Genomic DNA, 16,807 nt, shown 5'->3' with positions numbered 1-16,807 from the left:
TCTTCAAGAACGTTGGCTCCTATTGCCAGCGATCAATTGTGATCAGTAGCTTTGTTAATGTGACTGCAAAGTGGGAGGTGTGACAATTGTCTACTTTTTCATATGGATTGTCATGATAATCATGATGATCATGATACAAACCTTGATATAGGTCCGTATAGGGGAAGGGGGATAGAGGGGAAGAGTATATGTTCTCTAGGCGGAGAGTAGAATGGAATGGTGATCACGTAAACAAAAATGCCTGAAGATACAGTGAAGGGTTGATGATCACAGGGAGGGGGATCCATGAAGACTAACATAACCGATCAGGAAGGGGGGGGGGGGTTAGACATGGTTGTTATTTTCTGTTTGTTTGAAATGAACAGAAAATTCGCACAAAAGAACCGCATAGGGCCTTGTTCTTTGTTCTGTTCTTTTTCTAAAAAAAAAAAGAACAAAATTCGCCGATTCGAACAAAATTCACACATTTGAACAAAATTCGCACAACGCGAACAAAAGAACCGCACACGGGTCTGTGCGATGATCTGTTCGAATTTGTTATTGTTCTGTTCGGAAAACTGAACAGAACGAACAATTCGCACAGAAGGAACCAAACAACCATGTCAAGAGGGGGGGGGTAGGAAAGCTAGCTGAAGTTTGGGTGTGGCAATCACATGATAGGGGATTGCTTGACGGTTGAGGGGATGGTACCTGAGATGGAGCCAAGTATTGGGTGCCCACCTAAAGGAGGGCTACCATTATTTATATATAAAGGAATAAAGTCAATCTAAAACATCAAATGACACAAGTGCCCCTAATGGGCTAAAATGCCAATGATACCCTTGATGGTATAGGATCATATCAGATTAGCTATGACATGAAGCTTTCAGCCTCTTTAGCTGGGTTGTGTTTGGAATCGGACGTCATAAACCTGCAATTCAAGTTCCTAACTGTTGTGCTCTTCACATGATACCCGAAAGTTGTTGTTGAGAAGTGCTCTTATGGACTTAACCTCGGTGGTCAGCCCTGCGGGCCTAAATTTCACTACCATGCTGGGCTTGAGCATTCACATTGCCAGCCAACCCACCAGCATCGTCTCGGTCTCACCGATCTTTATGTTAATTCCCACCTGCAATATCTCAATCTACTTACTGCCAAAGTACTCTGAGCCAATGTGTGATAATGGTAATCTGAGGAGAGAGAAAGTAGAGAGAGAAAGTAGAGAGAGAGAGAGAGTGCACAAGATTGGGGCAAGAAAAGATGTCTATTACTGCATCATAGTTCCCCTTATATACAGAATTAATCCAGGGCAAAAAGCCCTTTCAGACAGAGTTACTTGTTTAACAAGTAATTCCTTGTTAAACAAGTAACCCTCCAACGGTTACTTTTGAAAAGTGACTGTTGGAGGCTGGGCCTGTCCAGAACAGGCCCAGAATATATCAGGCCCTGATTGGGCCTGATATTCAGTGGGCCCTTAGTGGGCCCATAGTGGGCGTGTAATGAGCCCTTAGTGGGCCATTACTGGGCTGCTAATGGGCCTTGCAGAGGTCCATTAGCAGCATCCTAAGGTCATTAGTTCTTTTATTAAATATCCTAACAGTTCTATTACAATTACATGGCCTTAGGCCCATGGTTAGTGCATTAATCCTTAACACAATGTATCCTTGCTTGGACTTAGAGAAGGTCTTTTCGTGCGACCGATTCAACTTTGGTGCGGTGTGGTTTGAAAATTTGAACCGCACATTGCACATGTACGACAGTAATCGCACTGGACGTCGCACAGAGGCCTGTGCGATGGGAATGTCCGGTGTGTGCAAAATTTTAGTAATATATATATATATATATATTTAAAATAGAAGAATCTTCCCTCACTCCTCTCTCTTGGTAGAGTATTGAACTTTTCTTTCCTAGTGGTGTGCTATTCTCTCTCTATCACTCTTCTCTTTCTCTGTCGCACTCTTGTTTCTCTCTCTCTCCCTCGTTCTCTCTTTATCACTCTTCTCTTTCTCTGCCACGCTCTTCTTTCTCTCCCTCTCTCTCTCTCTCTCTCTCTCTCTCTCTTTCCTCTCTCTCCCACTTTCTCTCCCGATCGCTCTTCTCTCTGCTTCTCTCACTCTTGCTCCCTCGTCTCTCCATTGCTCTTGTCTCTCCCTTTCATTCTCTGTACCTTCTCTCTCTCTCTATCCCTCTCACTCTCTGTATCTTCTCTCCCTCTATCGTTTCTCTCTCCCAGTCATTCTCAGTCACTCTCCTCTCTCTTCCTCTTCCTTGCTCTCTGTCACTCTTCTCTCTCTCCCACCCACTCTTCCCCCCTCTCGAATATGTAGCTCCTCTCTCTCTCCCCCTCTCTCTTGTAATCATTTGTGTCAATTTGTGCGATACGCGATGCGAATTTCTGCACTAATTCACACCAAAAATCGCACAGGGGGGTTTGTGCGAATGAAATTCGCACATGCGGTGAAAATTTTCGCACCGCACCACACGACCTTCTCTACTTGGACTCTTAATCAGATCCAGCATCCTCAACTACGGGATTAAAGGAAATGGTGGCCATAATGAAACGTGTGGAAGCCGATCCGGTCCGAGTTGAGTAGGGGTTGAGGATTTTCTCTTGGAGAAAAGTGTGATTGGTATCTGACAACAGAAAGGGGTGATGGGGAGACAAACTAGGGTTCTGGTTCTCCATGTCAATGTCATCAAAGAAAGGATAGCCTAGAATTTTTCCTTCTGTTGGATTGAGTCTAGTTGAATCTGGCATAGCATCTGCTATCGTCGAAGAATACATTGTTCCATATCTGAACTCTATGGTTTGATCTCCATCCCCATCTTAGGCTTCTTCTTTTTGTTCTTTTTTCCCATCAAACCAGCTCTAATAAATTGGGTGGATTGGAAGGATATTAGAAGATAGAAAAAAGGTGGTGAAGAAGTGTAGAGATGCAGGGAAATGGGAGGATCCTGCTGCCTTTGGAACGACTTAAAATGGAAAAGGGGAATTCAACTCACTCAAGAACTTCTGGTTCGTCTTCTCTTTTGTAAAAAGACAACCCATAACACAAATTTTCAATAAATGCGAACATGATTAAAAATACAAAGCACTCTCCTCATTTCAACATATACAAGATTAAAGCGAGGGTCACGAGTGTGTCTAGTTTACAGGGATGCGTCAGTTTTAGAGCCAAGAGAACCAAGGGTATGAAGGTGAGAGGTAATTTTAATGAACCATTGTCTAGGAGATTTTCTAAAAAAAAACTATAAAAGACTTGTAGAGATGGCAGAACGATTGAGATAAATTGGATAGATGAAGGTGGAGTCTGTTCCTTGACTATTTGAAATTGTCAAATAGTCAAGGTAATGAGGAGGTAAGCATTAGTTATTTCAATAATCTGCTTAAAGTTTTTCAAGGAAATAAAAATTTTCTTCCTGATCGATGCCTTTTGCAACAAACCAAGCGTTGTATTTTCAGTAAGTGAAGGCAAAAAATACCCTCACTGCCAATGATATTCATATTCTAAGAACAATACACCAATCAACAAAATTGAAAATGAATGAATTCTTAAACTTATTAGTTATAACTTCCACCCTGTTGTCTTTGGATGTCACCCAAGTGGATTTGATTGCATGTGACAAGAATGTTGAGAAGGTAGGTTGTTGATAAACAAAAAATAAAGAAAGAGAATACAAAGTGAGGTTGGGAACAGACGGAACTGGACTGAACGGGTCCCCCATTCAGCCAATGGTTTAAGAGGGACAGAACAGGGGACGTACCAAAATAGTATAAGGCAGTGAGTACCAAATAGTGAAGTAATATGATACAAATTACATGAAATAAAAGACCAGCAAGGACATGAAGCAATCATAGTGTGAGTATCTAATGTATTAGTTTGAAATATTATTAACTTTTATGATCAAATGCTGGGGTTGTCACACTTAAAACCAATCACACCACCAGTAAGTTTTTTTGTTGATTTAGGATTTTGGAAAATATAAGCACCATTCTGGTATTTATTTGCTCTAGTTGAGTCCTACATTTGTCACAGTGCATGTATAATCATTGCTGGATTGGTTTATTATTAACAAATGAATGTATTAATATCAAAGCATGCCTTCTTTTTTGTCATCTAGATCAAAGTCACATGACTTATATACACTATTAAAATATACTATAAGAAGATACATGGACTAAAACTACATATCCAAAAGAGGATCAGAAACCCAATATTTTCTTTTAATTTTTCTAGACATACCAAATACAAAACGCCCAAAAAAGAAAGATCGAAGGCCCAATTACCCTAAATTAGGCCCAAAAGTCCTTAACGGACCCTATTTATAGGTCGAATTTCCCGCCAAATCTTCATCGCGAACAGAATTTGAATCCCAACAAACCGTGATCGCGCCATCTCCAATCTCCTTCGGATTGCTACAAGTTCTTCAAAGATAAGGTTCGATTCTCCACCGATCTACTGTTTTTAGCGTCATTTCTGTGAGAATTGCAGAATTCGAACAGGACCTGCAATCAGATCCTCGGTTTTTGCGCTGAGCAAGTTTGAATTCCAACAAACCGCGATCGCGCCATCTCCAATGTCCTTCGGATTGCTTCAAATTCTACATCATCAGGCTTGATTTTGATTCCCCGCCGATCCACTGCTTTTAGCGTCATTTCTTTGAGAACTGCAGAAATCGAACAGGTACAACAGTCAGATCCTCTGTTTTTTGCGCTAAGCAGGTTTGAATTCCGACAAACCGCGATCGCTGTATCTCCAGTCTCCTTCGGATTGCTTCAAACTCTACAAGATCAGGTTTGATTCCCCACCGATTCACTGCTTTTAGCGTCATTTCTTTGAGAACTGCAGAATTCGACGAGGTCCTATTATCATATCCTCTGTTTTTGACCTGATCAAGTTTGAATTCCAACAATCGTGATTTTGGGGATCATCGATCTACCTCCACGTCGGAAAGTTCGATCCGGTTGGCCTCCCCGCCCCATCCAGTGTCCTAACCTTGAATTCCTCGAAGAATCAAGAGTCCGCACCTGTTCCTGATGCCAGATCCTGACATTGTTCGTCATGTGCTCGTCGAAATTCTTCAGGATCTGGTTCGTTTTCCTTCCCAACCACTGTTTTCATCGCCCGTTTCTTCCAGCATTGCAGCTTTCGCATCTGCTTCTGCTTCCAGATCCTCTATTTCCGGATATTTTCAAAAATTCCAGAATCTTCCAGCCCGCATATCTAGCAAAATCCAAGAATCCGCGCAAGTTCCTACTCCCAGTTCTTCCGTTTCCTGACATTTTCCACCAATGCAGAGTTTCTAGCAGACATTTTCAAAAGATCCCAAAACCCCGCACCACAATTTCCCAAAAAAAGGATCCCACAATCCGCCTCAAATCTCCAAACATCCTCAAGATCAAATTTAACTTCCACAACCAACAGCGCCAAAAATCGCATCAAGATCCTACTCCCAGTTCTTCCGTTTCCAGACATTTCCCACCAATGCAGAGCTTTTATCAATTTTGCAGGAAAAAAAAATCCCAAAATCCGCCTCAAATCTCCAGATATCCTCAAGATCGAATCAAAAATTCCACAAAATCAAATCAACCCCCGATCAAGATCCGACGAGCTTCCCCAGGCAAACCGGCCTTGAGCAGGCAAGAAACAAGCGACCCCACCGTAATCTCATCCGGCCGGCACCCTTCCTCCTCCATCCTGGCATACAAATCCAACGCCTCCCCCACCCTTCCCCTCACACAATGCCCAATTATAAGAACCGTGAAAGTCACCTTATCCGGCCTGCACCCCCTCTCCTTCATCTCCTCCACGATCCTCTTCGCCTCCTCCAAATCCCCCTTCTTGCAGAACCCATCAACAGCCGGATTGAACACGAACGCCTTCGGCCGAAGATCCCTCCTGGAATTCAACTCCCTGAGCACCTCCCTGGCCTCCTCCAACCTGTTCATCCTGCACAGCCCGTTGACCATGGCCGAGAACGTTCTGCAATTGGGCAGCACTCGCCGCCGGCCCATGTCGCGCCACCGCCGCCACGCCGCCTCCGCCGCCCCGGCCCGCAGCAGCGCGTCGATCAGCGACGTGTACGTCACGACGTCGGGCGACCGCCCCCGGCGGAGCATCTCCGCGAAGACGGTCTCCGCCGCTGCCACGTCGCCCTCTTTCCCGAACCCGTCGATCAAGACGTTGAAGGTGACCTCGCTGGGCTCTACTCCTCTCTTGGACATTTCGTCGAGCAGATGGCGGGCCTCGCGGGTCCTCCCCAGGCGGCAGAGCCCGGCGGCCAGCGACGTGTACCCCGGGAGAGACGGTGATTCTCGGATCAACGTCTGGGCGGTGGCCACGTCGGCGGTTTTGGAGAGGCCGTGGGCGAGGGTGGCGGCGGAGAAGGCGTCGGGGGGGCAGTTGAAGGTGGGCATGGAGCGGAACAGGATAAGGGCTTCCGGGGCGCGGTTGAGGAGAACGAGGCCGCGGAGGGAGAGGTTGAAGGAGCGGGTGGTGGGGGGGAGGAAGAGGGCGGGGGCGAGGGAGGGGAGGCGGCGGAGGATGAAGCCTGCCAGCGGCTTCGCGTTACGTGGACTGATGAGGGGGTTTGCGTTTGTGCAGAGACGGCGGCGGAGCGGCGGCGGAGTAGCCTTGCGGCGGCAGCGGCGGCGGAGGAGGAGTAGCATTTATGGGTTAGTTCTCTTCTTCTTCGCTTTTCATCTCCTGTTTTTAAAGTTTTTGAAGAGTAGGGCAGCTGGGGACATAATGCAGAGACGCGGACGGGACGGGACGTGGACGGTTCGGGACGAAATTCGTCCCGTCCTACGTCCTATGTTAGCATATGGTCGAAGGACAGGACAGTTTTTCGTCCGCGGACAAAAAAACCATCCCGTCCAATAATCCCGGGACGATTTTTTGTCCCGAAATTCATCCCGGATGAAAAATACATTATATATTTTTAATATGTTATAATATATTACAAATTGTCCTCGCGAGGCCACGTGGCAACATCTCAACCGTCAGATGTGAATCCGGCGGTTTTCTGTCCAGATTCGTCCGTCCGTTGTCCAGAGACCTTTGGACGGAAGATTTTTTCGTCCACACGGACGAAAACCATCCCGTCTGGTGGCCCCCAGGACGAATTTTTGTCCCAGAATTCGTCTTTGCCCCCGGGCGGGACGATTCTTTCGTTAGGGGATGAAAAAACCGTCCTGTCCGCGTCCCGGATCTATGGCTGGGGAGGAGAGAAAGGGGGGAATTCATTTTGTATGTGGCAAAATGGGTTTTGTGGCTTAGCTTTCTTCTTCTTCTTCCCTTTCATATATTGTTTTAAAAGTTTTTTACGCAGTTTGGGAGGAGAGGAAGGGGGAGGGAATCGGTTCGGATTTTGGGCAGGAATTCGAACCGGATTGAAACCCATTCTGTATGTCGCAAAATGGGTTTTGTGGGTGAGAGATTGGTGTATTCCTGGATCAGTCCAAAATGTGATATAGGAGGGGGGGGAAGGGTTTAAAGTGGGTGCAGAGACTATAGTGCAGGGACACAGACGGGATGATTTTTTCGTCCATACGATACGGACGAAAATTCATCACGGGGATCACTGGACGGGATGATTTTCGTCCCATGGAACGAAAAAACTGTCTGTCCGGAAGTCTCAGACGTTGGACGGATGAATCTAGACGGGAAAACCTCCGGATTCACATCCAACGGTTGAGATGTAGCCACGTGGCCTCGCAATGACAATTGGCATCAAAGTCCCTGTTTTTTACGTGCGTGCAAACGGACGCCGCTCAGAAATAATAATACATATGGTCCTTCGCATTCTCTCTCCTCCGTAATTCCCTAAAAAACTTAGAAAAATCTATATTAACATATTAAAAATAGAAAATGGTTTTTTGGTCCTGGACGAGGGATGACGAAAATTCATCCCCGGAGGACTGGACGGGACAGTTTTCTAACTGTTGGACGAAAATTTGTCCCGTCCTTCGTCCCTGCACTGAATCGGACGTCAGACAGGATGAAATTCATCCCGTCCCGTCCATCGTCCACGTCCGTCTCTGGATTTATAGCAGAGACGGCGGCGAAGGATCATTTATGGGTTAGCTCTCTTCTTCCCCTGTGTTTTAAAAGTTTTTCAAGGGTAGGGCAGCTTGGGAGGAGAGGAAGGGGGGAACCGGTTCAGATTTTGCGCAGGAATTCGAACCGCATTCGTACTCAACTTTTATAAGAAAATGTTAGGCAACATAAGTCGCAAAATGGGTTTGTGGGTGAGAGTTGGTCTATTCTGGGGTCAGTCCAAAAAGTGATAGCTGACAAATTTTGGAGTGAAGAATTGAACTGCAATCAACTTATAGAAAACTACCATAACGGACGAATTTTGGAGGGAAATTTTCAACTGCATTTATGCCCACATTCATACCCAACTTGGACAAAATGCAGTTGGAATGACGCAGAAGGTGAAGCCTTGATAAAAATGTTAGCCTCCATAAGCAAATTTTCATGAACAGTATAGCAATTGAGTTGTGTACTCGGTTTGTTCATGAAAATGGGGGTTGAAACAATTTGTCTTGCAGTTTTACCGTCACAAAAATAGGTTTTTGGGTGAGAGATGGTATGCTCTTATGTTGTCCAAAAAGTGACATAGAGAACTGCTGAAGTACGACATACTGCTTAAAGATGAAAAGTAGCGGCCTTGCTATCAGCTATAGCTTTTAGCATGCTTGAACCCAACATGTTATTAGAGCCAGGTGGCAGTTCAAATCCCAGAAGCAATGCACTGCATGCTTGGGCCATAAATAGGGGGAGTGTTGAAATACAACTTATTGAGTAAAGGTGAAAAGTAACGCCCTTGCAATCAGTTATTGGTAAGTGCTTGCACCCAACACGAACGATTTTCAGAGTTTAAATTTGAGCCACATTCATACCCAACTTGGACAAAATGGTATGAAATGATGTAGAAGGAAAAGTCTTGATAAGAAAATGTTATCCATTGGGGAATGCAGCCCATTCGTCATCGGAATATGCATGAAGCTTTAATTTAAAATGGCCCGAAAAGAGTAACCCTTGTCCAAACTTTGATTTGACATATCTTAAGACCTAGTAAATCAAATGCAAATGCATATTACAGGGGTTGTCCAAGTGTTGACTAAGCTTGACGTATCTTAAGATACATCAATCTTCCAACGAATCTCTTGTTTAAAGAATTTTCCTAGGTCGATGAACATCTGATGGTAATATCTGTGATCAGATAGTGTGATATCCGTTATCCTTTCTTGAACATTGTTGATATTGATATTGAATATTGATATCAATACATTGTTGGAGATCAGATACCGATACTGGATAAAAATATCAATATGGATATTGGATTGTTAGTGAGAAGAATGGGTCCCACAAATGGAAAGGGTTCCAAGGAAGGAGTCGAAGAAGCCTCATCCAGCGGAAGGCGTGACGAGGTAGAGTCACCGAAATAAGACTCATGCTCGGCAAAGGTGACGTTTGCCGAGATGAAAAACCGCCGAGACGGAGGGTGGTAACAAAGGTAACCTTTCTGGAGAGAAGCCTACCCGGCGAAGACGCACCGAAGAGCTCTAGCATTGAGCTTCGTGCGAGAGGGAGCCGTGTCATGGACGTACGCTGTGCACCCGAAGATGCGAGGGAGTAGTCCAGTCCGCAGCGAGAGATGGGGGAAAGCCGTGGTGAGACGATCCAGTGGGCTGACAAACCCGAGGGGATGGGAGGGGAGACGGTTTACGAGATGGGTACTCGTTAAGACCGCCTCACCCCAATACGCCCACGGAACAGAATAGTTCAGTAGAAGGGTACGGGCGGTCGACGTGACATACCCAATCCGACGTTCTGCCATACCGTTCTGTTCAGGGGTGGCCACACAGGAGGACTCGTGGAGAATCCCATGGTCAGCAAAGTACGTGGCCAGCTCGGTGTTGACGAAGTCCCGCGCGTTATCGGAGCGGAACTGCTGAATACCCCGGCCAAACTGAGTACGAACCATGGTGCAGAAGTGACGGACCGTCGGAGCAACCTCAGATTTGGCGGTCAACAAGTAGACCCATGTGTAGCGGGTGGCCTCGTCAACAAAGATCTGAAAGTATCGGTGGCCCTTGAGGCTGGCCTGCGGGGCGGTTCCCCAAACATCACTATGGATGCGAAATAATGGAGTGGATGAGTGCGAGGTGGACGGAGAGAAAGATGAACGACGGTGCTTTGCCAGCTGACAGGCTTCACACACAATAGTCTGAAGGTCCAGTCCAGTACACATCGAAGGAAAGAGACGTTGTAAAACTGAAAATGGCGGGTGACCCAGCCGTTGGTGAGCCAACTGGAGACATCCCATATGCTGCACATCCGCTTGTCGGAGTTGGCGGTGAAGTAGGAAGCATCGAGAGCGTCCCCCATCGTCCAACAACAGCAACCCGTTCTCCCGCCTAATCGGTGTAGTCCGACCCACCTTGTCAGACAGAAACATCCCGTCAGGCTGGAAGTGAAAGGAACAGGACAGACTGTCAACCAAACGCTAAGGAGACATAAGGATAGCTCGCAGGGCGGGGACATGAAGAACATTGCTGACCACTCCGAGGCCGTCTACAAACACTGCCCCAATTCCAGCAACACGCAACCGTCCACCACCGGCTGTAAGAACTGTACGGTCCCCACTATGCCTTTCGTAGGATACAAACCGGTCATTGAACGGGGTCATGTGTTCGGTTGCCCCCGAATCAAGAACCCAGCTCGTATCCGATACGAGAGGTGAGTGGGGAGCCGTGTGACCACAATACCACTGTTCAGACGGAGAGAGAGAAAGAGAATGCACCAAATCCACCAAAGTGTGCCATGGACTGAGTCGGAGTCTGCATGGTAGCCACTTGGTCACGGAGATGGGCCAAGTCAGCTTGGAGCTGCTCGATAGTCGTCGGGCTGGTAGAGGGGGAAGAGGAGGAGGCGACCATAGCTTTCCCATCGGTAGCCTCCTTCTTTTTCCGGTTGTCGTACTGACGCTTCTTGCACCACTTGCAAAGATGTCCAGGCTTGCTTCAGTAGGAGCAAATCAGCACGGAGGGGGCCACCTCCGCGGTGGGAGCAGGAGCGGGCGAGGGAGGCCGGGCGAGGAGGGCAGTCGAGTCACGAGCTGCCTCCGGGGAGAGAGTGCCAAGAACATGGAAATGGCTCTCCTCTTCCTGGAGCTCCTTCACCAAGTCGTCAATAGATGGAAGGCCTTCCTTACGATGTAGGGCACGGCGCCGAGTGTCGTCATACTCCTTGTTGAGACCATAAAGAAACCCCAAGAAGCGGAGGCGAAGAGTGTTCTGGAATGACTTGCACGTCAGATCATCCGTCGGCAAGTAGTAGTCCACCTCGTCCCACAGCTTCTTGTGTTCCAGCGCATAGTCCGAGATGGACAGTGCGCCCTGACGAAGGTTGCTGGCTTTGCCCACTAGCATAAAGAGGTGCCAGTTGTCCCCTTCGCGGCCGCAAAAGGTGTTGGCCTGGTCCCAAAAGCCCTTCACGGTGGAGCAGCGAGGGAACCGGTCATGGAACGAGGGTGCCATGGAGGTCGTGTAGAGCCAACCAAGGACGAAGTGTTCCTCTGCTTCCCACGCCGCATAGTGCGGATGGGTCGGTGGAAGAGGGGCTTGCGTACAATGCTTGAACAATTGGTGAGCCTTGAGAGTGGTCTCGACAAAGTGACGCCACTATAGCAAATTCGGGCCCTAGAGACACGTCGAGTCGGGAACCGCCGGCAGGGAATGAGTAACCTTGTGTGACAAGGGTTCTCATTGAAAATATGCATCGGTGAAGCCGTCGGCTGTGACGGCCGGTTGACGAGTCTGACTCATGGAGTAAAGTTCCTCCGACATCGGAACCGTGGCAGTAACTGAGACTGTTGTTGTAACGGGGGCTGCAGCTCGTGTTGCGGCTGCGGCTAGCAGCCGCAGCCGCAGACCGCAACCGCAGCCCGCAGCCGCAGCCGAAGCAGCAGCCGCAGCCGCAACTAGCAGCCGCAGCCGCAGCCCTAGCCACAGGGACGGATCAAGCATATGGAACTCCACCGCTACTTCTTCAAGGAGCGCGTGGACGAGGGCATCTTTGACTTGGAGTTTGTTCCATCCGCTGATCAAGTTTCTGATGTCCTCACCAAAGGACTATCTCGCCCTCTCCTGCAACGTGCAGTGTCCAAGCTCGGCATGGATGACATCCACACTTCGCTTGCGGGGGGGTGTTAGTGAGATACTACGCCTTACGGGCTAATGGGCCCTATTCTATAAGCCCATTAGCCCTCTTATCATTCTCTCTCCTAGGGTATATATATACCCACACATGTATTCCATTGTGGTAATGTCATTATCTTCCCCCTTCCTCTCTTAACAAACATTGTTGATATTGATATTGAATATTGATATCAATACATTGTTGGAGATCAGATACCGATACTGGATACAAATATCAATATGGATATTGGATTGTATTCCGTTGATTAATTGTATTGATATCAATGTAAAAAATGAAACTTAGTTTTGATAACAAAGGTATACGTTTTTGGATATCTAAAATTTTATTTTTATGTGCGACTTGGTTTGGGTGACATTCCTTTCAAGTTTAGTAACTCACTATATTTTGCCTCTCAAAGATATGGAACTTTCTTAAGAAGTCTAATCATCTAAAACTCAAGCAATAAATGCAGCCCAAAGAAAGAATAATATCACTAGAACACGGTGCATTTAATATCACTCTGAAATAATATATGTTTCATCTTTAATCTATTCCAAGCCTGAAGTATCTCAAAATGTTTACTTCTCAATTTGACGTAATGCAACTATGGACGATCTAATTTGTCTTAGTCCCTCTATATCAGTTGAATGTCCATACTCTCTCTCTCACTTCATTTCGCTTATCTCAATTAAAATATTAAGGCTTGACTAATTTATTCCATTTCTAATCTATTTTACTTTTTAATTTCTTAAAAAATCTTCCTAAACTTAGTCAATTCAGTAATATCTATTAGATGTCAACTCAAAATAAGAGAAACTAGTGACATATCAAAGTGAATAGAATATCACAGGTAATAATTTGATGAAAATATTAAAGTAAACTAAAAATATTTTCTTTAAAAGTATTACATGGGGGAATAATATAAATTCTTTGCTTCTTCAATCATCCGCTATTGAAATTGTGCAAAAAGTATGACAAGTACATACGAGGCACATAATATTTTGAATATTGGATAAGTACTAGTGTCACAAAATAAAATAAGGCATATAAGTGTGCATCCAAAATATATTACTGCACCATATATATTAAAAGAACCATAAAAAGAGATGGAAAAGACTAATCATAATTTCATATGAAATTCGTCAAAATGTACGAAGATCTATCAAGGAATATAATCCAAAAAGGTTTTCAATGATTCACTAAACTGGGTAGAATTATTACATTCCTACCCTTTTTAACTTTGGATAATCAACGGTTAGTAATTCATTGCAGGTAGATACACGATTCATTGCTGCGTTGAATTAGTACATGATTCTCACTAGTTTAAATAAGATTACCATATATAGTTTTTCGATGTTTTCGCCTTAATACGTATCACACTCATGGATCATGAAGAGAATAAATTATCATGGTTTAATAAGGCTCTTGTCACAATTATCCTTTTAATCCTGGAAATTTGACACAAGTTTTCCCTATGATTTATTTGGCCATAAATTCCATGGCGTTTTACAGAGTTTCTCGTACTTAAATAAATTACTTATTCATTGAGCCCAAATGCATATATTTTTTAGAGACCCCTTAGGACCCTATGTCTGGTATACAACACAAGACATGAAAGACCTTAAATATGATTATCCTTGCACTTTAGTAATTATAAAGGATCAACCCAAATGCATGACAAACCTACATTAAATCTTGCTTATTCAAGTCATAACGAAGGGATTCAGGTTTGCATGTGTAAGGAGCATTTGTGCATTAATAAAATGATTTATCTGAGAAATAATGAATGATCTGGAGAGAATTTAATGAGTATTACATGACCTTGGGATATTAATGTGTGAATTTCTCTTAAGAAGTACTCCATAAAGGTATGTAAAGGACTGGAAAATATTCTCCTAGTCATAAGGACCAAAAAATAATATTTTCTACGTAATTATGTTATTTACAATGCTAATACAATTAGTGTTCTCCAAAGTTATGCATTTACATTTATAATGATGTTATTTGATTTCTTCAATCATAATTGGTTCCTTTCATCTTCAGGTATATACATGTCACCTGAATCAAGTCACTTTCTTCTCTCTTGGGTAATTAATGATTTTTTTCTGCTTTGTAGTTCAATTTCAATCTTCAGGCATAATCACTTTCCAATGTCATATATGTTGAGTAAAATAAGGCATATTTGTTCAATAAGTATACTTCTTATAGTTGTTCTCTGAATTTTTTCTTCATAAATTCTAAATTAAAATCTTCCTAGCATATATATGCTTGATAAATTGTGTCATATGATATTTTGAGATTTTATATTTTCCTAACTCTATGAATATGATCAATGATGATCATATGTTTGACTCATGAGCAGGATCTAAACGCATCCTGATAAGATTATAATGACGGGTCAAATTTTACTACATTAGAAGATCATAAGATGAACTATATGAGCCCTTTTAATGATTAGAATCTAATCATACTATCAAACTCAGGTTAGATGCCTGACCCATGATCAGAATCTTATCCCATTCTGACCAGCTTTTATGATGAGTTAGAAGATACCAATTTAGAGAAATCATCCTTCTTTCGAACAATAGCTGTGCTACTGCTTTGAAGATACCTACTGCCCGAAGTACCCTTGTCTGTAAGAAAAAAAGAAGCTCATAATATTGTGCATTTCATTCTCAAGATCAATTCAGGAAGGAAGATCAAGGATAACCCTAGATCAATATCTCCTGGTGAATTTCATTCCATTTTGGTTTTCTATTTGGCTTTATTTGCTGGTCTTCATCAAATGTTGGATGTGAGGAAGAGGAGAATATTAAGAGAGGAACCTAACAACTAAGGAGACATGAAGAAGAAGAGGACAATATCTCAATGAATAATAAATGTTCACAATTCCTATCTTCTTTTATCAAGAGTCATAGCTTGAAAAAGAAACATAAAATGTTAAAAAAAAAATGGAGATTGATTTTGAAGGATTTGGGGAGTAGGAAGAGGAAGAATTGTGATCTGAGATCGGGGATTGAAGTAAACTAGGAGAAAGAATAATTTCAATGAAAGAATTTATATCTTCAAGAAACTCGGAAGAGGATTTCAATGAGTGAGACTGTGCATCAAAAGGATCTTAGAGAGAATGAAGTTTTTGGATTAATACTGCTTTTTAAAACTTAAACTTGAGTTAGCATAAATTTAGTGGATTGGTATTGATCACAAACAAAAGATTGGATCAATTGAAGTGTGGATCAAAAAGATTGAACCAAGAGGGTTTAAGTACACTTAGTGTAGTGATTGAATATATCTTGTCGATATGAGCTAAATCATCAAGATCATTGACGAAGGTCATCCAGTGGGAATATTGATTCATTGATCAATGGGTTAATTAATTATTGTAAAAATTATACGTCAAAAGGTAAAGTGTAAATAAAAAGTTGATTGATGACAAACAGCAAACAACTAGAAAGTGCTTTGTATGAAACTTATTTATTTAATCTAGATTTTTCTTGCTTTAAATACTTACATTTTCTTGTTATTCTTTGATCTGATTGTCTAATCTTAAGAGGTCTAGGGATGTTGTGGGATTTTCCTAGACTAGGCCAAGGAGGTCGCTTGTATGATCTAAGCGGTTGATTCGAGGTTATGGTAATCTTATTCACAATGGTTAAAGGGGCCAAGTGAAGTGACCTGAGTGATCTAAATGAGATGAGGTATAAGAGATGTGCATCCGACTAGGGGCAAGGATATCCTGGAGACATGAGTAAGGGACTAGCCCTATCTTGAAAAAAACATTTTTTCGATCCTTCATCTCCATTCCACTTCATAGTCAAGCGATCATCTAGGAGTTATATTAGAAAACTAAAAATAAATTATTTAAATACCTAACTAAGCCCCCTCTTAGGTATAATGCTAGCCATATAATCCAACAAGATGAAATAAGCTTAAATATTTTTTTTTCGATACAATCATATGGATGGATAGAGACGAGAAAGATAAAGCTAACATAAAAATTCAGATCAATCAGCCTTTCGAATCGTTGGACATCAAGCTCTGAAGTTGGAGAATCCCTAGATGTTGATTTAATTCAAATATTTCTCTTGTCCTCACCATTGCCACTACATGGCGTCAAGGGTTTCTTCCTTAGTATTCCCAAAATTCCCTCAGTGATTGACCAAGATTTGTCATTTTCTTCATCAATCGATGGTTCATGATGTGCCACATGTCCCAGAAGAGGAAAGATAAAAATTTATAAAGCATTAATTGTAAAAAATGCGTGATGTGACATTGCATGAGTGTGCCCTAGACCCACACATAATACTTTGTGAACATTTGAAAAAATGGTGCATGGATGCCATGCATACACATGATCATTACGTGTACATGTGGATGAACTTATGTGTCTCCATGTGGTAGGCGCAGCAAATATTGACTAGCCAAAAGGAATAAAAAACAAATTTTATTTTAATGCAACATCATCCATGCACGTGAGGCATATATTGTGAATAAATTGACCTATTTTCTAATATTTCCATGTTATACCTGTGATTTAAAACAAGAACACCACTTCAGATAATAATTAGTTATTATGGCATCATGATTGGTCGTCCTGCGATCAAATTGAATGGTGA

At 43.4% G+C, this 16,807-nt stretch overlaps 1 protein-coding gene across 1 annotated transcript; it reads right to left on the bottom strand.

Annotated features, from left to right (window-relative positions):
- Positions 1 to 4,165: 4,165 nt before the first annotated feature.
- On the bottom strand, positions 4,166 to 6,766 carry LOC144702781 (uncharacterized). Its single transcript, XM_078574824.1, has one exon. It carries the CDS (start codon positions 6,647 to 6,649, stop codon positions 5,567 to 5,569), a length of 1,083 nt encoding a protein of 360 aa, XP_078430950.1. The 5' UTR covers positions 6,650 to 6,766; the 3' UTR covers positions 4,166 to 5,566.
- Positions 6,767 to 16,807: the final 10,041 nt, after the last annotated feature.

The sequence above is a fragment of the Wolffia australiana genome, chromosome 4, assembly GCF_029677425.1.
Source record: "Wolffia australiana isolate 7733 chromosome 4, ASM2967742v1".
Taxonomy (NCBI): domain Eukaryota; kingdom Viridiplantae; phylum Streptophyta; class Magnoliopsida; order Alismatales; family Araceae; genus Wolffia; species Wolffia australiana.
Note: the sequence above shows the minus strand (reverse complement) of the source record. Positions and strands in the feature narration are given on the sequence as shown.

What these genes read in the sequence shown, in the direction of transcription:
- LOC144702781 (XM_078574824.1), bottom strand. Translation starts at nt 6,649, where the DNA reads ATGCTACTCCTCCTCCGCCGCCGCTGCCGCCGCAAGGCTACTCCGCCG.